General features: G+C 34.6%; 1 protein-coding gene across 1 annotated transcript; it reads left to right on the plus strand.

Moving 5' to 3' along the window:
• The first annotated feature begins 1786 nt into the window (after positions 1-1786).
• Positions 1787-15922, plus strand: LOC126709374 (probable protein phosphatase 2C 75). The gene is made up of 4 exons (XM_050409586.1): positions 1787-2371; positions 3573-3914; positions 4518-4623; positions 15579-15922. The coding sequence occupies exons 1-4, from the start codon at positions 2030-2032 to the stop codon at positions 15914-15916; spliced, it is 1128 nt and encodes a 375-aa protein (XP_050265543.1). The 5' UTR covers positions 1787-2029; the 3' UTR covers positions 15917-15922.
• The last annotated feature ends 1064 nt before the right edge of the window (positions 15923-16986 follow it).

Genomic DNA, 16986 nt, shown 5'->3' on the forward strand with positions numbered 1-16986 from the left:
ATAGAGAGTAAACATAGAAATAGCTATTTGGTATTCCTAATCTTTTGGGATTAGAGAGATATCCTAGTGGTTCCAACACTTCTTGTGATGCATGTTTGGGTTTGAATCCCATCAACCCTCTCTTCCCCCTTTTTAAGAATATTATAAAAGGTCCGGTTAATGTGTGCCTTAAACCATCCATTTTTGGAAAAATTTTCTCGGAAATTCGAAACGCCGTCAATACTTTTTCAATTCCCGAGAAAATATTTTTAAAAATGATCAATTATTGTGTGCCCTTAGGGCATACATTAACAAAATCCTATTATAAATTCATATAAAAGTTATCATCATGATGTTAAGAATGTACTTGATACTAATCAAGGTTAGTGATGTTAAGAATCAAGGTTAAGAAATAGCTATATCTTAATAGGCCATGAGAGTGAACCAAGGTTAGTGATGTTAAGAATATTATAAATTCATATAAAAGTTATCATTATAATGTTAAGAATATTATAAAAATTCATATAAAAGTCATCCTCAAGGGAACGCGATATTCTTTATTACCCATTTGAAGAAAAATATTGTCCATTATATTTTTCTTGTAGTAGTCTCGTTATAAATACTTTAAAAAGCACGTTTACAGTTGGGCCAATGTTGAAATGAGTCCTAAGATCTTACATGATAATTGAGCTGCATATCTTTAGAGAGTTTGGTTGCTTGAATTGGGATCGAGATGAGCAAGAGCGAAGAGGTGCTGATTGGTGCATTAAAGCGTACGTATACGAGCTCAAGCGAACACAGAACTTGCACAAGCAATCACAAAGTTGTGAGACTCTCGCTTGAGCGAGGTTATGGAACCTACTTCCTAGCTAGTTTTACTAGAAGTATATATATATATTCCTTTATGCATGACTTTTTACTAAGGAAGGTTTCCATACCATAGTAGATCCAAGAGTGTCTTCTTTCTTAAGCATATCAGAAACTCTTACCAATGTTTATTAATTTCAAGCATTTGTTACATTAAAAGTTATTATTATTATTATTATTATAATTACATGCAACTTATCACGAAGAGGCAAATCTCAACTTCATAAGCTAGCACTAGGAAATTTATAATAACTGTAAGCGGTAAAAAAAGAACTTTGGTTAATTTAGTAAGTGTGGGGTTGGAAAATAGAGGCTCTATATGAAGTCTAGAATCACTCATTTCTACGTAAACAGAGCATAGTATCATAATGAGCGGTAGTAAATGATATCATGATGGGTGGTAGTAAGCACTCCAAAGCTTAAGTAATAGAAAGAATTTATGAAAATAAACTTAAGGGTGTTTTTGCATTCCAAATTACCCTATGGTATATGTTGAATCGCCATTTGTTACTTTTGATTAGATTTGATAGGTTCATACTTGTTTTGTTGACTTAAGTGCCTTTTTTAATTAATTGGGAATCCCGTTAAGAGATAGGTCACATCACATTAAATGCTGAGTGGAAAACCCGAATGTAAGTTACTTTATGTAATATGATACTTATTAAATAACATGTGTCGGCAACACTTCTATCACATTAAATGAAGTGCTCCTGACGTATTATTTTAGTCGCTAATTAATTACTATCTAAAAATTCGTCTAATTATTGTCACACTAGTAATTACTGTCATTTCACTCACACTCCATAACGATTAATGTTATGTGAAATTTTGTGTTTCCCTAATTACTCCATGAGACACCATGACTCCATAAGCATGATATGAGTTGTAGTTGTAGAAATAAAATATTAAAAAAAAAAAATTGTTAGCAGTTACAGTTACACTTACAGACAATTAATCGACGAAATCTGGCGCAGAAGTTCATGGCTCATGCAAATACTTTCCCGTGGCGCTCCCAAAAACCATTCTCCTTCCACGAGTCACCATGAAATGAAACTCCCCCAACCATCTTTAACTTTGTTTCTCTCACTACTCACTATACCATAACACATTGCTTTGCTCTTCTCTCTCTCAAACACACACAATAGACAATACACTCATCTCTCTCTCTCTCTCTCTCTGCAAAATGGAACAACCATCTGGGCATCCAATTCTGAAATCTGAAAGTGATGCATCCGAAGTGCATCGCGGCGAGAGAGTTGATACAAGACTGTCATTGAGAACTGGTGGCTCATCCTGGTCAGCGATCAGTAGTTCAGAAACTCCTTTTCGGAAGCGACATTTAGTACTTGAAGAGGTATTGGGTGAGAACCCGATGCCAATTTTTGGTTCAATTTCGATCCAGGGATTGGCAGACAGAATGGAAGATACGGTGGTGGTACAAGAAAGCTTTTGCGATCAGACGGATATAGCTGGTGGAAAACCTTTGCATTTCTTTGCTGTCTATGATGGTCATGGAGGATCTCACGTAATTCTCTTCTAATTCTTTATTCCTCTAAATCTTTTTTTTTTCTTCCACGCTTTATTATTATTAAGTTAAATATGAATTTTTTTTTTCCTCGCTCAAGTAATTTAAGGTGAAATTTTAAAATTTTCAAAGTTATTTCCATATACCTAGCTAATTGGATTAAGATTCTTTAATGTCCACTTTTTATTATTTCTAAAACAAATTGAGATCTGTAGAGTAATTGTACCATAAAGTTTCTAAAATTTAATAAATTCATTTTAAAATTTAATTTTGTTACGTCATTTAAGATTTAATAAAACATGACCATCATAATTTTAGTATTTATTTAAATTATTGATTAAAAAAAATCGATCCATTATTTTTTCAAAATGGATGAATATTTAAAAAATTCTTTTCTTTTTCTCTTCAAAGTTAAATAAAAAAAAAAAAAAAAAAAATTTATAGTAGAGTTACCCTAAGAATTCTAAAGTATCTTAATTTGTTAAAAGAAAATTGAAATAAAATAAAACGATAAAAGATAAAATAACCAAATTGAAAAAATCTCTTAAATATATTTAACTCAATCTCATGGTTGTCCATGGTTGTAACTGTTAATGTTTTATTTTATTTATAAAATTATGATTATTTAAAGTTTTGAAACTCTTTCACATCCAAACAGTTATGGATTTTGTTTTTTCAAAAAAAAAAAAAAAAAAACCCTATGAGCAAGGATTCTAGATAAAATTATGAGTGTTGGATTCATTAATATCATATGAGTTTGAAAATTTATTCATTAATAAATTTTCTTTGCTTTTTGGCTTTTTGTTTTTCGTTTTCATTTCTTTTCTCCTTTTGGTGGATGTAATTGGATGTGTGAATACATAGTGTTTTTGGTAGAATAATAATAGTTTTTTTGAACTTAGTTAAGCTAAAAAGGATTCTGGCCATAATCATTCTTTTTAAATTGGAGATCCTATTTCTTTTCTAATTAAATGAAGGTAATCTCAATTCTATATTTATTGTGAGAAAAAGACAATTAAAAATTAAATGCACAAAATGATATATTTCATTTCATTCCATATGTTATTTTTATAAAATTAATTTTCAAAGAAAAAAAAAAAAAGAAGAAGATATACCATAATCTTTATTTTTCATTCCATTATATCCATTGCATTCTTTTATAAAATCCTAAACATAACTTAAAAGTTGAATTTCTCTCTAGGTTTCCACCCTATGTAAGAACTTGATGCACCAAATCATAGCAGAGGAGCTGAAGAACATGTGGTGCACAAGAGGAAGTAAAGATGAGTGGGCAGATCTGGTGCGGGCGGCCATAGAGAAGAGTTTCTTTAGGATGGATTACGTGGCCCTCAATCTGTGCATTTGTGGAAAGAAAGGACCCTATTGTAGGTACTGCTGCAAGCCTCAAGAGTATGCAATGGTGGGCTCCACCGCTGCGGTGGCCATCTTGACTCCTAACCGTATAGTCGTTGCTAATTGCGGTGACTCACGCGCCGTCCTCTGCCGTGCTGGGAAGCCCATCCCTCTCTCCGTTGATCATAAGGTTGGTACCACTATACTACTATTTTTCTATGTATGGTAATGAGATATGACTCATCATACTGTGTGTAGTCTTTACTAGGCCACAATCCAGTCTTACATGAATTAAGAAAATTAACTAAGAATGTTGATCAATCACCAAAATTGCCAATCCAAAATATATCTATTACACTTAATAATACAAAAACATTTGTGGAAAATTATTTCTCCTTGTAAGGAAAAATATTGGGGAAAAATTAGGATAAATTCACTATTATCCCCCAAATTCATCTTCATTCCCTTAAAGAATCTCAAGATACTGGCTAGAATTTTTAAATCCAAGAAAATGAGTTAACTCTGGGTAGATAATGGGTTCAAATACAAGTGTTATGTAACTTAAATTTCTAGGGTGATTTACATATTCTTGTAATTATTGTTTTACTAGTTATAACTAGAGGAATTAATAAGTAATATTTCCAAAATATTTTCTTAGTTAAGAAACCGCACAGTTAAAAATTGTTAGGTCTCAGGACTTTCTTATATACACTGTATCACGCAGCATGACTTTTGCTGGTTGAAGCAGCCACGTCTACTTTGTTGTTTGAATTAAATTGTACTCTTATTGCAGCCTAATAGACCGGAGGAGTTGGTGAGGATTAAAAATGCTGGAGGCCATATTGTTTACAGAGATGGTTTTCGAGTTAATGGAATCCTGGATATGTCTCGCTCGCTAGGTAATCTCTTTTAAATGCAAAATCTCTCAAATGCATGCTATGAACTTGTTATCTTCGAATTCTTATATGATAAATGTCTCAATACTATGTGTACAATATTGTATTATATCTCTTCTTACTATATTACATCGATCTCTTGCCTGACTTTGGCTATAAAAATAAGTGTCTTATTTGTAAGGTGGCTGGGAAAAGACTAGCATCCTAACTCGTATTTTAAAATCGCCCTAGTAAATCACTTTGCTATCCGGCTTCACTTACACATTAATGTCTAATGCCCACGATCTGCATGGCAAGAATTGGGTCTAGTGTTCTATGCACTTAACCCAATAATTGATTCTCATTTTGTATTAGTGCATAAATATTATTAATTGTTTAGTGCAGGTCCTTTTTGTTCTAAATTCAAATCCCAACAATTTGGAAATTTCTAGGACTTCTAGCTTTAGTCCGAGTCTCCAAAGAGTACCTAGTGAAGAAAATAAAACCAACAAATAAATAATAAAAATCCTAAATTGATATTTTATAAAGTTTAACCTGTTTAGTGGTTTTTATCCTTTAAAAAAAAAAAAAAAAATCTTTTTTCCATTTCAATATCACTTTTCATAATTTGGTAGAGATGATATTGGATGTGGATTGGTGGTATGATGTGATAGTGATGAAAGCAATGAGATTTCATAACTAAACATTTAAAAAAAAAACAAATGGTATAACTATACTTTAACCAACTTTCAATAAATAAATAAATAAGATTTTAGTAAAAAAATTATATCCAAATGCGCTATGTACAGTAAAAATGGGTATGCGAAGAAAATGGTTGTTCTAGCTAGTAGCATTTGAACAAGTAAAAACTATGACTTAGTTTAGGGATCAAGATCTTCTCCTTTCCATTTTCCTTGAAGTGGAGATGGTCCATTTTATGATTAAAGTTTAATTTTCTTAAAACTAAAGTGAATATTTTGTCAAAATATCATTTAAATTTTAATTATCACAATAAAGAATGACGTGACACATTCATTTTTGGATTTTTTAATGATTTCATCTATATTGAGAAAAGGGATTGATGGAATTGAGAAACAAATATTGGGGCAACTAATAGGCAAAAATCTGGGAACACTAGTGGATTTAAAAATTCTGAAATATGGCATGGTTTTGGGGGTAGTAATCGACTCATTCGAGTCAATATTGACACTTGAAAACCATTATGGAGGGGAAAAAAGATTTCCATCAAAAGAGATGCCCTAGTTCTGATACTACTGTGGATGCTTGTGTCACAACGAAAGGGGATGTCATTGTATGATGGATTTAGGTTGAAGAAACAGGAAGGGGAGTTCCAATAATGGAATTGGCTTCATGCAACGGAAGACATACAAAAACAAGGGAGATCTCAAGTGGAAGAGCAAACATAGGCCAAGAAGAATTGTATTTTGAAGATTTAGAGACCGGGAAGGAGAACACGATGGTGGATGGTGTTGGATAGTCGCAGGCAAAACATAAAAGGAAATATACTACTAATGGAGGAAAATCTCAACAAAAAAGGAAACCCTAATATGGGGAGAGGGCACAATAATATTGAGGGAGGGATTGGGGAAATAACAGAGATGGAAGAAATGGCAAGGATCACATAACTAAAATGGCTAGAAGGAATCGACAAGAAGAATTAGAGAGAAGTAGAAACATGAAATAAGGGACGGAGGGTAAAATGAAGAAGATCTCAACAAAAATTAATATAGAAATATGGGACAAAGAGGTTAAGAGAGATTTGTGAATGGAAGGTGGGGACATGATGGTAGAAACTACAGGCAAATAAGCAAGAAAAATGAGAGTTACACATTCTTGATTACACACTCATCGTATACACACTGTTAAATGGACTGAAATTGTATTTTAAAAACACAATTTCAAAAGAGAATGTGTATGAAGAGTGTAATAAGATTTTTTTGGATACACAAATAGCACAAACCAACCACTTGTTATAAATGGGCCTAAGAAACACTTAAGCTCAAACAAACCAATGATATAGAAAAGGAGAGCTCGATCAAACCGGTTACAAGGTCCACCCAAGGTCCCAAGCATGAAAACTAGGCAACACAGAAACTTTTGTTCCTTGAGGAAGATATGTGGATAGATGACAACAACAATAGAATGAAATGTGAATGTGATAAGATGTGGAGGGTGACAAGGTTCCAAGCTTTGGCAACGGAAACTTTTTTTCCTAACTTCGTCATTTAAAATTAAATACTGTCAAACAAGGAATGAAACTGATTCTGATCACGTGACACTACATTCGTTTTTATTTCTCAAAAAAAAAAAAAACATTCATTTTTAGATTTGTTAATTATTAAATATGTATTGAGAAATAAATGCTCTCTATTTTAAGGCAAATGGAGCAAAATGTTAAATGTTGAAATTCTTTTGTATTTATTAAAAAAAATGGAGATTTTTTTTTCAAAGTGTAACTAACATTTTTTATCAACATGTTTATATAGTCTTTGAAAAATCGAATATCTCCAAGATAGAGAGATGCTAATATTGGTGCCATTGGTGTTCCAATGCTATTTGTACTTCAAGGCAATAACAGTTGCAATTTTCACGTAGTTATGATGGTGGAGGATAAAATGACATAGACATGGATGGGTTAAGTTTGGAAATCACATTAGATGGTGATTAAAAGAGGCAGGTCAATTAAGAATTTTTTCATTTATTTAAGTTACGTCTTATTACTAAAATCTACTATTTATGTGAGAGAAGGAAATGCACATATTTATTATACTTCTAGAGTATTCTATAATTTTTAAATATTAATAAAGAACAATTATAATATTTGTAACTCAAAGAACATCTATATTCAATATTGTGCCCTCCATATATAAAATGCAACATCATATTCAAATACTTTAAATTGCTTAGTTAATTAGACATGGATAAATTGCTTAGTTAATTAAGTAATTAAAGAGAGCATATATCACTACAAGAAAGTCGTCGCTAATAAATACACATCAATGATGACTATTCACGGTCGTCGCTAAAGGTTCAAAAAACTTTTATTAGTGAGCTAATACATGGTTGCTATTTTGATGGGGGAGCAATTTGGGTCCAATGTCCAGTGGCACCAGACTCGTTGAGATGGTGATATGTGTCCATTTTTGGACACGTGTCACAATCTAACTGAGTTTAGTGCACTGGAAACACTAGACCTAATCCTGACTCTTTTGATGGAGACAAACTTTTTTATCTTTAGTAAATGGCATTAAGATTTGTGAGGACAATAAATTTTTTTGTGATGTCATTGATGACGTCATTGAAATGAGATGTATATTAGCAACGACCACTATCATTGCTAATAGTGACTTTTTAGCAATGACAACAATGACTGTTGCTAATAGGTGCCTTTTAGCAATGACAAATAAAGTCGTCACTAATAGTGACCTTTTTGCGGTAACTGTGTGTCGTCACTAATATACGGACAAAATAAATATAATATATATGGTTTCTGTATTTGTGACAACATAGTCACTAATAAACCTCTTTTAGTGATGACAAATAATGTCATCACTAATAATGACCTTTTTACAATGACCTTCTTTTTTTTTTTTTTTTTTTTTTTGAGAAACAAAACTACTCATATTATTCAGCAAAGGAGGCAAAATCAGCTTGAACAAAGTAAGAAATGTCTAGTGGTACATCTTCCATCCAGACCATTAAAGATGGCGAGTTGAGAGCTTGCCTAGCCAAAGCATGGGCTACATTATTTCTTTGACAGTGAACATGAACAAAACTAATACAATTAAAAAAATATTCTAAGAGTTTGACATCTTGAATCAGGTGTCTGTCTAGTGCTAGGGGTGGTTCTAAGCCGTTGAGGTCCTTTCTGATAATGTCCAAGTCTCCTTCAAAGATAGCTGAAGTAATCCCAATTTCTAAAGCAAACTCCACAGCCCTCCTTGCTGCTAGAGCTTCCACCTGTGCCACAGTTGTTGGGTTGGGGATTTGCTAAGTCAAAGAAGTCATAACCGCACCATCTGAATTGCGGATAATGACTCCAAGGCCCGCTCTCCCCTGTGCTACAAGTATAGCTCCATCATAATTCACTTTGAAGCTTCCTTGATCCGGCGGTTTCCATCTGGTATGCTGCCTATGTTGCTGCATAATTCTGACTGGATGGAAACGTTGAAATTCAACCTTCCTCTCCTTGGATAGATGAGTGATCCGACTTAAGAGACAATCCATTTTGTTGAATCGAAGTTGGTTGCAGTGATACCAGAGAGCCCAAGTCATGAAGGCTAGGAGTGAAGGGTCTTTATTCTCTGAGAAGGCATGCTTAAAGATCTCCAGCGTGGGCTGCCCAATCATTATTGAAATCCAGCTCCATTGAGGGTTTGATGTCCAAGCTTCCTGCACAGTAGAACAAAAGAAAATAGCATGTGAAACATCTTCATTCTTTGCCTTGCAAGTCTCACAGATTGCCTCAGGTATGATCCTCCTTTTGCATAAATTAGCTTTTGTTGGTAGAGCTTCCTTGCACCTTCACCAAACAAAATTTTTCACCTTGCTAGGAACCTCCAAACTCCATACCTCCCTCCAAAACTTGGTGTTTGCCACTGGTATGTGATTTGATGAGTCCTTATCATGCAAGAAGTGGTAGCTCGATTTGACAGAGTATTGACCCGTGGGTGTGAAGGGCCAAATGAAAGTATCTTTCTATGGGGATATACTCAGTGGAATGCTTTTAATGTTGCAGCATCTGCTTCTTCAAAGACGTGATTTATCATATCTACCTTCCAACTCCGCGTAATTTGATCAATCAAGACCTCCACACAAGTGCTTTCTTGCCCATATATCACAGGTGAAGCGATTTTGGCTCTGTTTTTGGCTAGCAACCAATTGTCTCCCCATATTCTAATCTGCTTACCATCCCCCACCCTCCACACAACCCCTTTTATGATTACATCCCTCCCTTTGAGGATACTCCTCCACTCGAAGGAAGCTGATGAAGACTCTTTTGCATTAAGAAAAGACCCTTGAGGAAAGAATCTAGCCATAAACACTCTATAAAAAAGAGAAGTATCATCATTAAGGAGCCATCAAGCTAACTTGGCCAACATTGCTTCATTGAATATAGTGAGATCCTTAAATCCCATCCCCCCCTTCATCTTTATGTTTGCACATCTCCTTTCACTTCACCTAATGAACTTTTCTTCTATCCCCCCGTTGCCCCCACCAAAATTTCCGAATGAGTGATTCAATCTCATGGCACAAAGTCATTGGAAGCTTAAAGCAACTCATTTCATATGTGGGTATTGATTTAATGACCGACTTATTAGCACCACTCTCCCCGCTTGCGAAAGTAACTTCCCTTCCCATCCTTGTAAGCACTTCCAAACCCTTTGCTTTAGCTTTTCAAAACTTGCATTTTTATTTCTCCCAACCAAAGCCGGCAAGCCAAGATAATCTTCATATTGCTTTAAGTCCCAAACTCCAAGATTAGCCATGATTTGGTTTTGAACATCTATTGTGGTTGATATACTAAAAAAGAGAGAAGTCTTCTCTCTATTTAGTTTTTGCCCTAAAACCCACTCATAGGAGGAGAGGATATCCAACACTTTGTGACATTCTTGATTGGTAGCCCTGCAAAACAAGATACTATCGTCTGCAAATAGTAAATGTGTTAGCTTAGGACCATTACGGCATAAAGAGACACCTTGGATCTCACCATTATTTGCTACTGCCTGTATAAGTCTGTGGAGCCCCTCAGAGCACAAAAGAAAGAGGTATGGTGAGAGAGGGTCCCCTTGGCGAATCCCTTGACTTGGTTTGATGTTGCCATGAGGCTCCCCATTAACTAAAAGGGAGTATAAGACAGATGTAACACATTCCATGACAAGCGCCACCCACTGATCACTAAACCCCATTTGCTTCATGATGTCTCTTAGGAAATACCATTCTACTCGATCATAGGCTTTGCTCATGTTGAGCTTAAGGGCCATGAAACTTGATATTTCAAAGTTGTGATTTTTCATATAATGCAAAGTCTCAAAAGCCACCAAAATGTTGTCGGTAATCAAGCGACCTTTTATAAAAGCACTTTGATGTTCTGATATAATATTTGGTAGCACTCTCTTTAGTCTATTTGCTAGTATCTTTGAGAAAATTTTATAAAGTACGTTGCATAGACTAATAGGCCTGTACTGAGTAACCCTCTCTGGGGTTTTTGTTTTTGTGATTAATGTAATAAAGGTGTGGTTTAAGGGAGTAGGCAAAGTCCCCGAATTCAAAAATTCCAAGATAAAAGTAATAACATCACTTCTAACCAAATCCCAAAAATTCTGGTAAAACAACGGAAGCATCCCATTTGGCCCTAGAGCTTTAAGCAGTGCCATTTGTTTTAGAGCAACCTCAACCTCCCATGCCCATAAGTCACTAGTTAAAGTGCCATTCATAGAATCAGTCACAACCCGAGGAATGGAGTTTAATTCTACAGTCATTTGTTCAAGTTCTGATGAGGTGAAAAGTTGCTGATAGTACTCCAAAAAAACATTTGCAATCTGGTCTTGATCTGAACACTACAAGTCAGCTTGGTTCCAAATGCCAGAAATGAAGTTTTTACGCTTCCTTTGTGTTACTCGACAATGAAAGAACCTGGTGTTGTGATCTCCATCTTTTAAATAGAGGGTTCGGGATCTCTACCTCCACTTCCTTTCTTCCTTAGTCATGAGATCATTTACTTCCTTCTGTATCTACCATAACCTGCTTGTACCACCACCTTGTAAAGCTATCTATTCAAGTCTTGCTAGCTCCTTCCTTTTCTTTTCCAGGTCCTTTCTTATATTCCCAAAGCTTTTCCGACTCCACCTTGTTAGCTCTTTCCCACACTCTTCGATTTTCTTAATGACTTTGATCTTCTCGACTCCATCATAGGTGGCTTGCCATACCCCCTTAACCATCTCCCCACATCCCTTGTCTGCTAACCACAACTCTTCAAATCTATTTTTTTTCTTTTGCTGAAAAACCAAGTCTGAAATTTCAATCCACAAGAACTTGTGGTCTAAAGTTGTACTGTCTATATGGTTAACTCGGGTACTTGGAGATTCATAAAATAACTCCTGTGATGCCACTACTATGTCCATCCTTTCCCAAATTGAAATCCCATCTCTAAAGTGCCTACTCCAAGTGAAAGGGAATCCTTTGAATCCTAAATCCATGAATTCGCACTCATCTAATACATCTCTAAAAAACTGCATTTGATTGCGAGGTCTTAAACTCCCCCCCAACTTCTCGGATTGTTTTGTAATCTCGTTAAAGTCGCCTGCACATAGCCATAGTAGTGAGCTTCGGCCATGTAACTGCCGGAGAATATCCCATGATTCATGCCTCCTATGAGTTTCTGGATAACCATAAAAACTAGTGAACCTCCAAGGTTTGCCTTAGTTTTTATTAATTATAGCATCAATGTAATTCAAAGAAGATGATTCAATATCCACAATGATCTCATTTTTCCAAAACACCACTAATCCTCCACCTCTATTAACTCTTTGAACAAAAATCTTCTCATCAAAACGGATTCGTTCCTTCACATAATCCACCCTAGCTTCATTTGCCAATGTCTTGGCCAAGAACATGACAAAGGGGGCTTTTGCCTGTACCAAGTCTACAAGCTCTTGAACTGCAAGTGGGTTCCCAAGCCCTCTGCAATTCTAAACTAAACAACTCATTGCACTCACAGCCTCCACCAGTAAGGGGATATTTTCTTTATCATTGTTTGAAACCAAAATTTTCTTACTTGGTAACTCACAGTGATCAATGTTCATGTCAAAAGGTTGTTTGGAGCCAGTAAGGTCCTGCAAAGAGAGATGAGGTCCAACTGCAATTCTGGGGAAGCGTTTCCAAGTGGCTTGACTAGGAGTGGCTGCGCCCCTTGATGAGTTTTGGGTGTTTCTGATTTCCTGAAAAGGAAAAGTTTGATTCCTTTGCAGTGGTGGTACTAAAGTTTGGGCATGTGACAAACTATTGTCATCCTCCAATTCCTTGCCAAGCAATCCTAAGTCAAAAGGTGGAGAATTTCCTTCCCTGATTGGAGCATTCTCGGCCTGTGCTAAATTTAAGGGATTATCATAAATCCCAAGGTCCTTATCTATATCCTTTAATTGCTAAGAGAAAGAAATCCTCTGATTTCCGTGATCCTGAAAATTCGAGCTAGGATTCTCATTAGTGATCGTGGACTCTTGTGCATGTTGATAAGGAAAGTCCTTAGTATTTGCCTCCATGTTTGCAATATCCTTTTCTATTGGAGTTGCCAAAACTGGGATTACAATCGGAGTTGGGCGGTGTTTCTCTGCCTTTCCCCACTAAGAAGACAAATTTTCCTTCTTATCTTTGTAGTACCCCGACACTCAGATAGTGCTACTCTTGGAGTTACCTGACGTCACAACTCTCAACCATGAACCAAATTGCAGTGAGGAGGTTTGGAGAGTACTCTTGCTCTTGACCTAAAGGTCACATTCCTTGTCTCCATGATCAAGGCATCCACACCAATAACAAAGATTTGGTAGTTGTTCATATTGAAATTAACCCACAGCTTCTTGTCCTTCTCAAGTCTGATTATCCTACCTCGGCAGAGGGGCTAAAAAACATTTAGTGTGACCCTCACTCTAATATAATTACCACACTCGCCTTCTGACACGTCTGTTGAGCGGTTAACCAGGCCGATTGATTCACAAATATCCTTTGCTATTGATCTATTTTTGTAACTAATAGGGATGTTATAGACTTGAACCCAAAAAGAAACCTTGTCGAAACTCAAATCATCCAAAGCAATGTGCCTGTCATACCTTTGCAGCACGACCAAAGATTTATCGAAACTCCATGGCCCCGAAGATAGGATCTTCTTAACCTCCTCTTCTTTGTCGAAAACAAAAAGAACCTTGTGATCACCTTCATTAGTAATCTTGAAACCATTCTGGGACCACCAAAGCGGCTTGAAGGTCCTACCCACTGCATCCATATTTGGGGCACGACGGGTTAGGAATAATGCTGCAATGATAAACTCCTTTGAACATCAGTCTTTTTTGAAACTGATATCATCTCCCTTCCTCTTGAAAAGGGACAAATAGTTCCATTGCCTAGTGAGATCCTCCATAGCTGAAAAGGATTGGACTGCTTGTAGAGGAATATATATGATATAAGAGAGTAAACAAAACTGTAAAAAGAAAAACTGTTTCCTCACCCTTGAAAGAAAGAGAAAACCACGAGCCCTACTTGCAACAGTGTTACAAGAGGGAAGATGTAGCCTTATTAGAAGGGACAACAATTCTACTGCCTAAGAGAAGATGGGGCAACCACCTTTCTTAGCGACAAAGAATACAATAACCTTCTATTTCATTGCTAATATACGGCCAAAATAATTCTACAAATTCTTTCACTCTACATAATTCTTTCATCAACACTAATTATCACTATAAAGACAATATGAATGATAATTCTTTCATGAGTTATGAGCTTTAGTAAAAGGGAAGAAATTATCTTAACCATTTTAACTTCTCCCTAGAATGAGACTACTAATCTATTAGGGCAATATACATTAACTATATGAATAATTTACAATAAATGAACTTAATTACATTCATCCTATATAATCTTCCATGAAATGGTTAATGCAATTTGAGAATAGATTTATGAATAATTTACAAATATAACTTAATTAACAATCCTTTTTAAAATTCATTTCATGAAATAAACATCCTAATTAAGAATAGTCCATTTATTTTTCGTATTATCTTTTAAGTAAGAAAGCATAGGCAAGTTTAACCTTAATTCAAAGATCAATGATTTTAAATATTACTTGGTAGTAACTTCATCATGATGAAAAAGCATAGCCTTTATACCTTTGAAATATCAGGGTTTTTTTTTTTTTTTTTTTTTTTTTGAGAATCTTTGAAATATCAGGTTTGATATCATAATCTCTTGCTTAATTAGTAGATAAAAATTATTACACATTGGCACTATAAGAATCGATTACATAGGTATCAAAATCTCTTACATTCTTGTATCTAAATTGTTTAACTATGGTTTGTATGTTCTCTTTAAATATGAGTTTAGCTAATTAAATGAATAATCTTCTCATTCATGAACAAGTACACTCTTTAATCCTTAATATCTTCATTTCTAAAAATTATCTTCTTCCTTTTTTCTTTTTTTTTTAAATGAAAAAAAAAACTAGGATTTCAACTTTAGGTGGTCATGTAAGATGGTGATTTTTTTGTAACTCCATGAAATTGTTTTATTAAACTTGTATAATTTCCTTCAAGACTTATTGGATAAACTAACCCTTGAGAAAAACTATTTGAATTGCATGTTCTTAGGGAGTGCCAACAGCATTTTAATCCCTCTCAGTAGTATCATGATATCTTTCACTGATATAAAGCATCATATATACACTTTTGGGAAATTAACTCCATTTATAGTCTTCCTTATTTTCTATATTATTTATATTAGAACATTGTACATATCATTGAGTATTAAGTTTTTGTGCTTGATGTTTATCTAGTGTCAGATAAATTACACAATTACCAACTCATAATTAAGATATTTTGGCTATTTCTAATCATTCATCTAATAACCTATACCAAATTAATTTGTATTGATTTCATCATTCGTGGCTCATTCTGGCTCATTCAGAATAAGTTTTGTCATATAAAAACATAATAATGTAGTATTTTTCTATTTTAAGTTGGAAACTATTGACTAATTCCTTACTTAGTGTCTAATACACACCTATATCATCTAACGTGCCTTAGGCATGTTTCCCACACGTCACACACAAACACAGAGGAAAAGTTTTATTTTTTATTTCTCTCTTCAACATGGTTAGGCATGATAATGACATGCATTGGACATGTGATGGGGTCAATCTTAATAATTTTGCGATCTTAGTGTCTAAAACATCAATTTTACTTCTAAAACAGGGGACTTGTTTCTAAAAACAATCATAACATCAAAACCTAGTACTTCCATCACAAAAAGGGATCCGGAAGATGAGTGCTTGATTATTGCAACTGATGGCATTTGGGACGCTATATCCAATGACTTGGCATGCCAAGTAGTAAGAACATGTTTGAAAGAAGAAAGTCCAGCTACAGCTCTAAGAAGCCCCTCTTCTAGTCATGCCATGAGTGGTGATGACACCAATGTCTTGTTTCCATCTAAGAGTGCTTTTGCAGCAACAATACTTTGTCGCCTTGCGCTAGGACGAGGAAGTACTCAAAATATCAGTGCTATAGTTGTTGATTTGATGGGGCATTGAGGGAAAATACTAATGAATGGGGTAAGCTCTTTCTTTGTAGAACTTTGCTACATTTTTATGTTACATGACTCTTGCATTTTCAGGAAGTATGGAAAAAATAATTGCATTGTTTAGACAATATAGGCTATGTTCATGGATGTTAATTTTGAAAAGTATAATACCTTGTTTTGACATTTTAGCTACGTGTGGAGTGGAATAAGTTGAATAATGTTTTAAAAATATTGTGCCTATTCAATTTGGATAGTTAAAAAAAAAAAAAAAAAAAAAAAAAAAAAAAATCAACGATTTGCTACTTTAATTAAATGAAGTGTCCTAATTAATATAACTCAAAAAAGTTTGGGTTATGAATACAAATTACTAATGGCTTTTCAAATGTAGATAGTTGGAAAGTTTTTGGATTTTCAAATACCAAAATGTATGTTGGAGAGTAGTTATAATTTGACAAAAGATAATATTTGCTTTATTTGTGGTTGGACTGTGTATGTAGAAAATGTACATCTGTTAAAGGAGTGCATTAAACTCAAGCTATTTGTTGTCTTTCTTGTTGCCTAATCAATTTATTTTCTCACAACATTCAAGACTACAATGACTACAATATTGCCTAGTTGGATTGATATGTTGAAGAGGAGAACTAGTTTGGTATATGGTTTCATTCAAATGATTAGCTGTTTGTGGAATTGGAGAAATAAAAAGTGGGTTTTCACACTATTTATACTTAATTCCCTAATTTTACTAATGCTATTCCTTAATCACACTTTGTTAAACTTAATACTAACGGGCATTCTTATTGGAACTTCAGAAAGGTTGGTGCAAGTTTTGTATGAGATGGGTGCATGGTTTTTAGGTTCTAGGCAATTATAACTTTATAAATGACATCCTTAGAGCTATGGTCATATTATATAAATTAGAGAATAGAAAACTTACTAAAAAGAGAACATAGTAGACTTTATGTACTTTACTAGCTTAAGTCCAGTTTTACTGGTGGGACACATGGGGATAGATTAGCCATTGTTAGAAGAGATAAACATGTATGCAAACAAATTCTACGTTTATTGTCCACCTAGCTTTCA

Source organism: Quercus robur, chromosome 12, assembly GCF_932294415.1.
Source record: "Quercus robur chromosome 12, dhQueRobu3.1, whole genome shotgun sequence".
Taxonomy (NCBI): Eukaryota; Viridiplantae; Streptophyta; class Magnoliopsida; order Fagales; family Fagaceae; genus Quercus; species Quercus robur.

Coding starts and splice junctions, on each gene's coding strand:
- LOC126709374 (XM_050409586.1), top strand. CDS start 2,030: ATGGAACAACCATCTGGGCATCCAATTCTGAAATCTGAAAGTGATGCA. Junction 2,372..3,572: donor ATGGTCATGGAGGATCTCAC/GTAATTCTCTTC, acceptor ATTTCTCTCTAG/GTTTCCACCCTATGTAAGAA. Junction 4,624..15,578: donor GGATATGTCTCGCTCGCTAG/GTAATCTCTTTT, acceptor CTTCTAAAACAG/GGGACTTGTTTCTAAAAACA.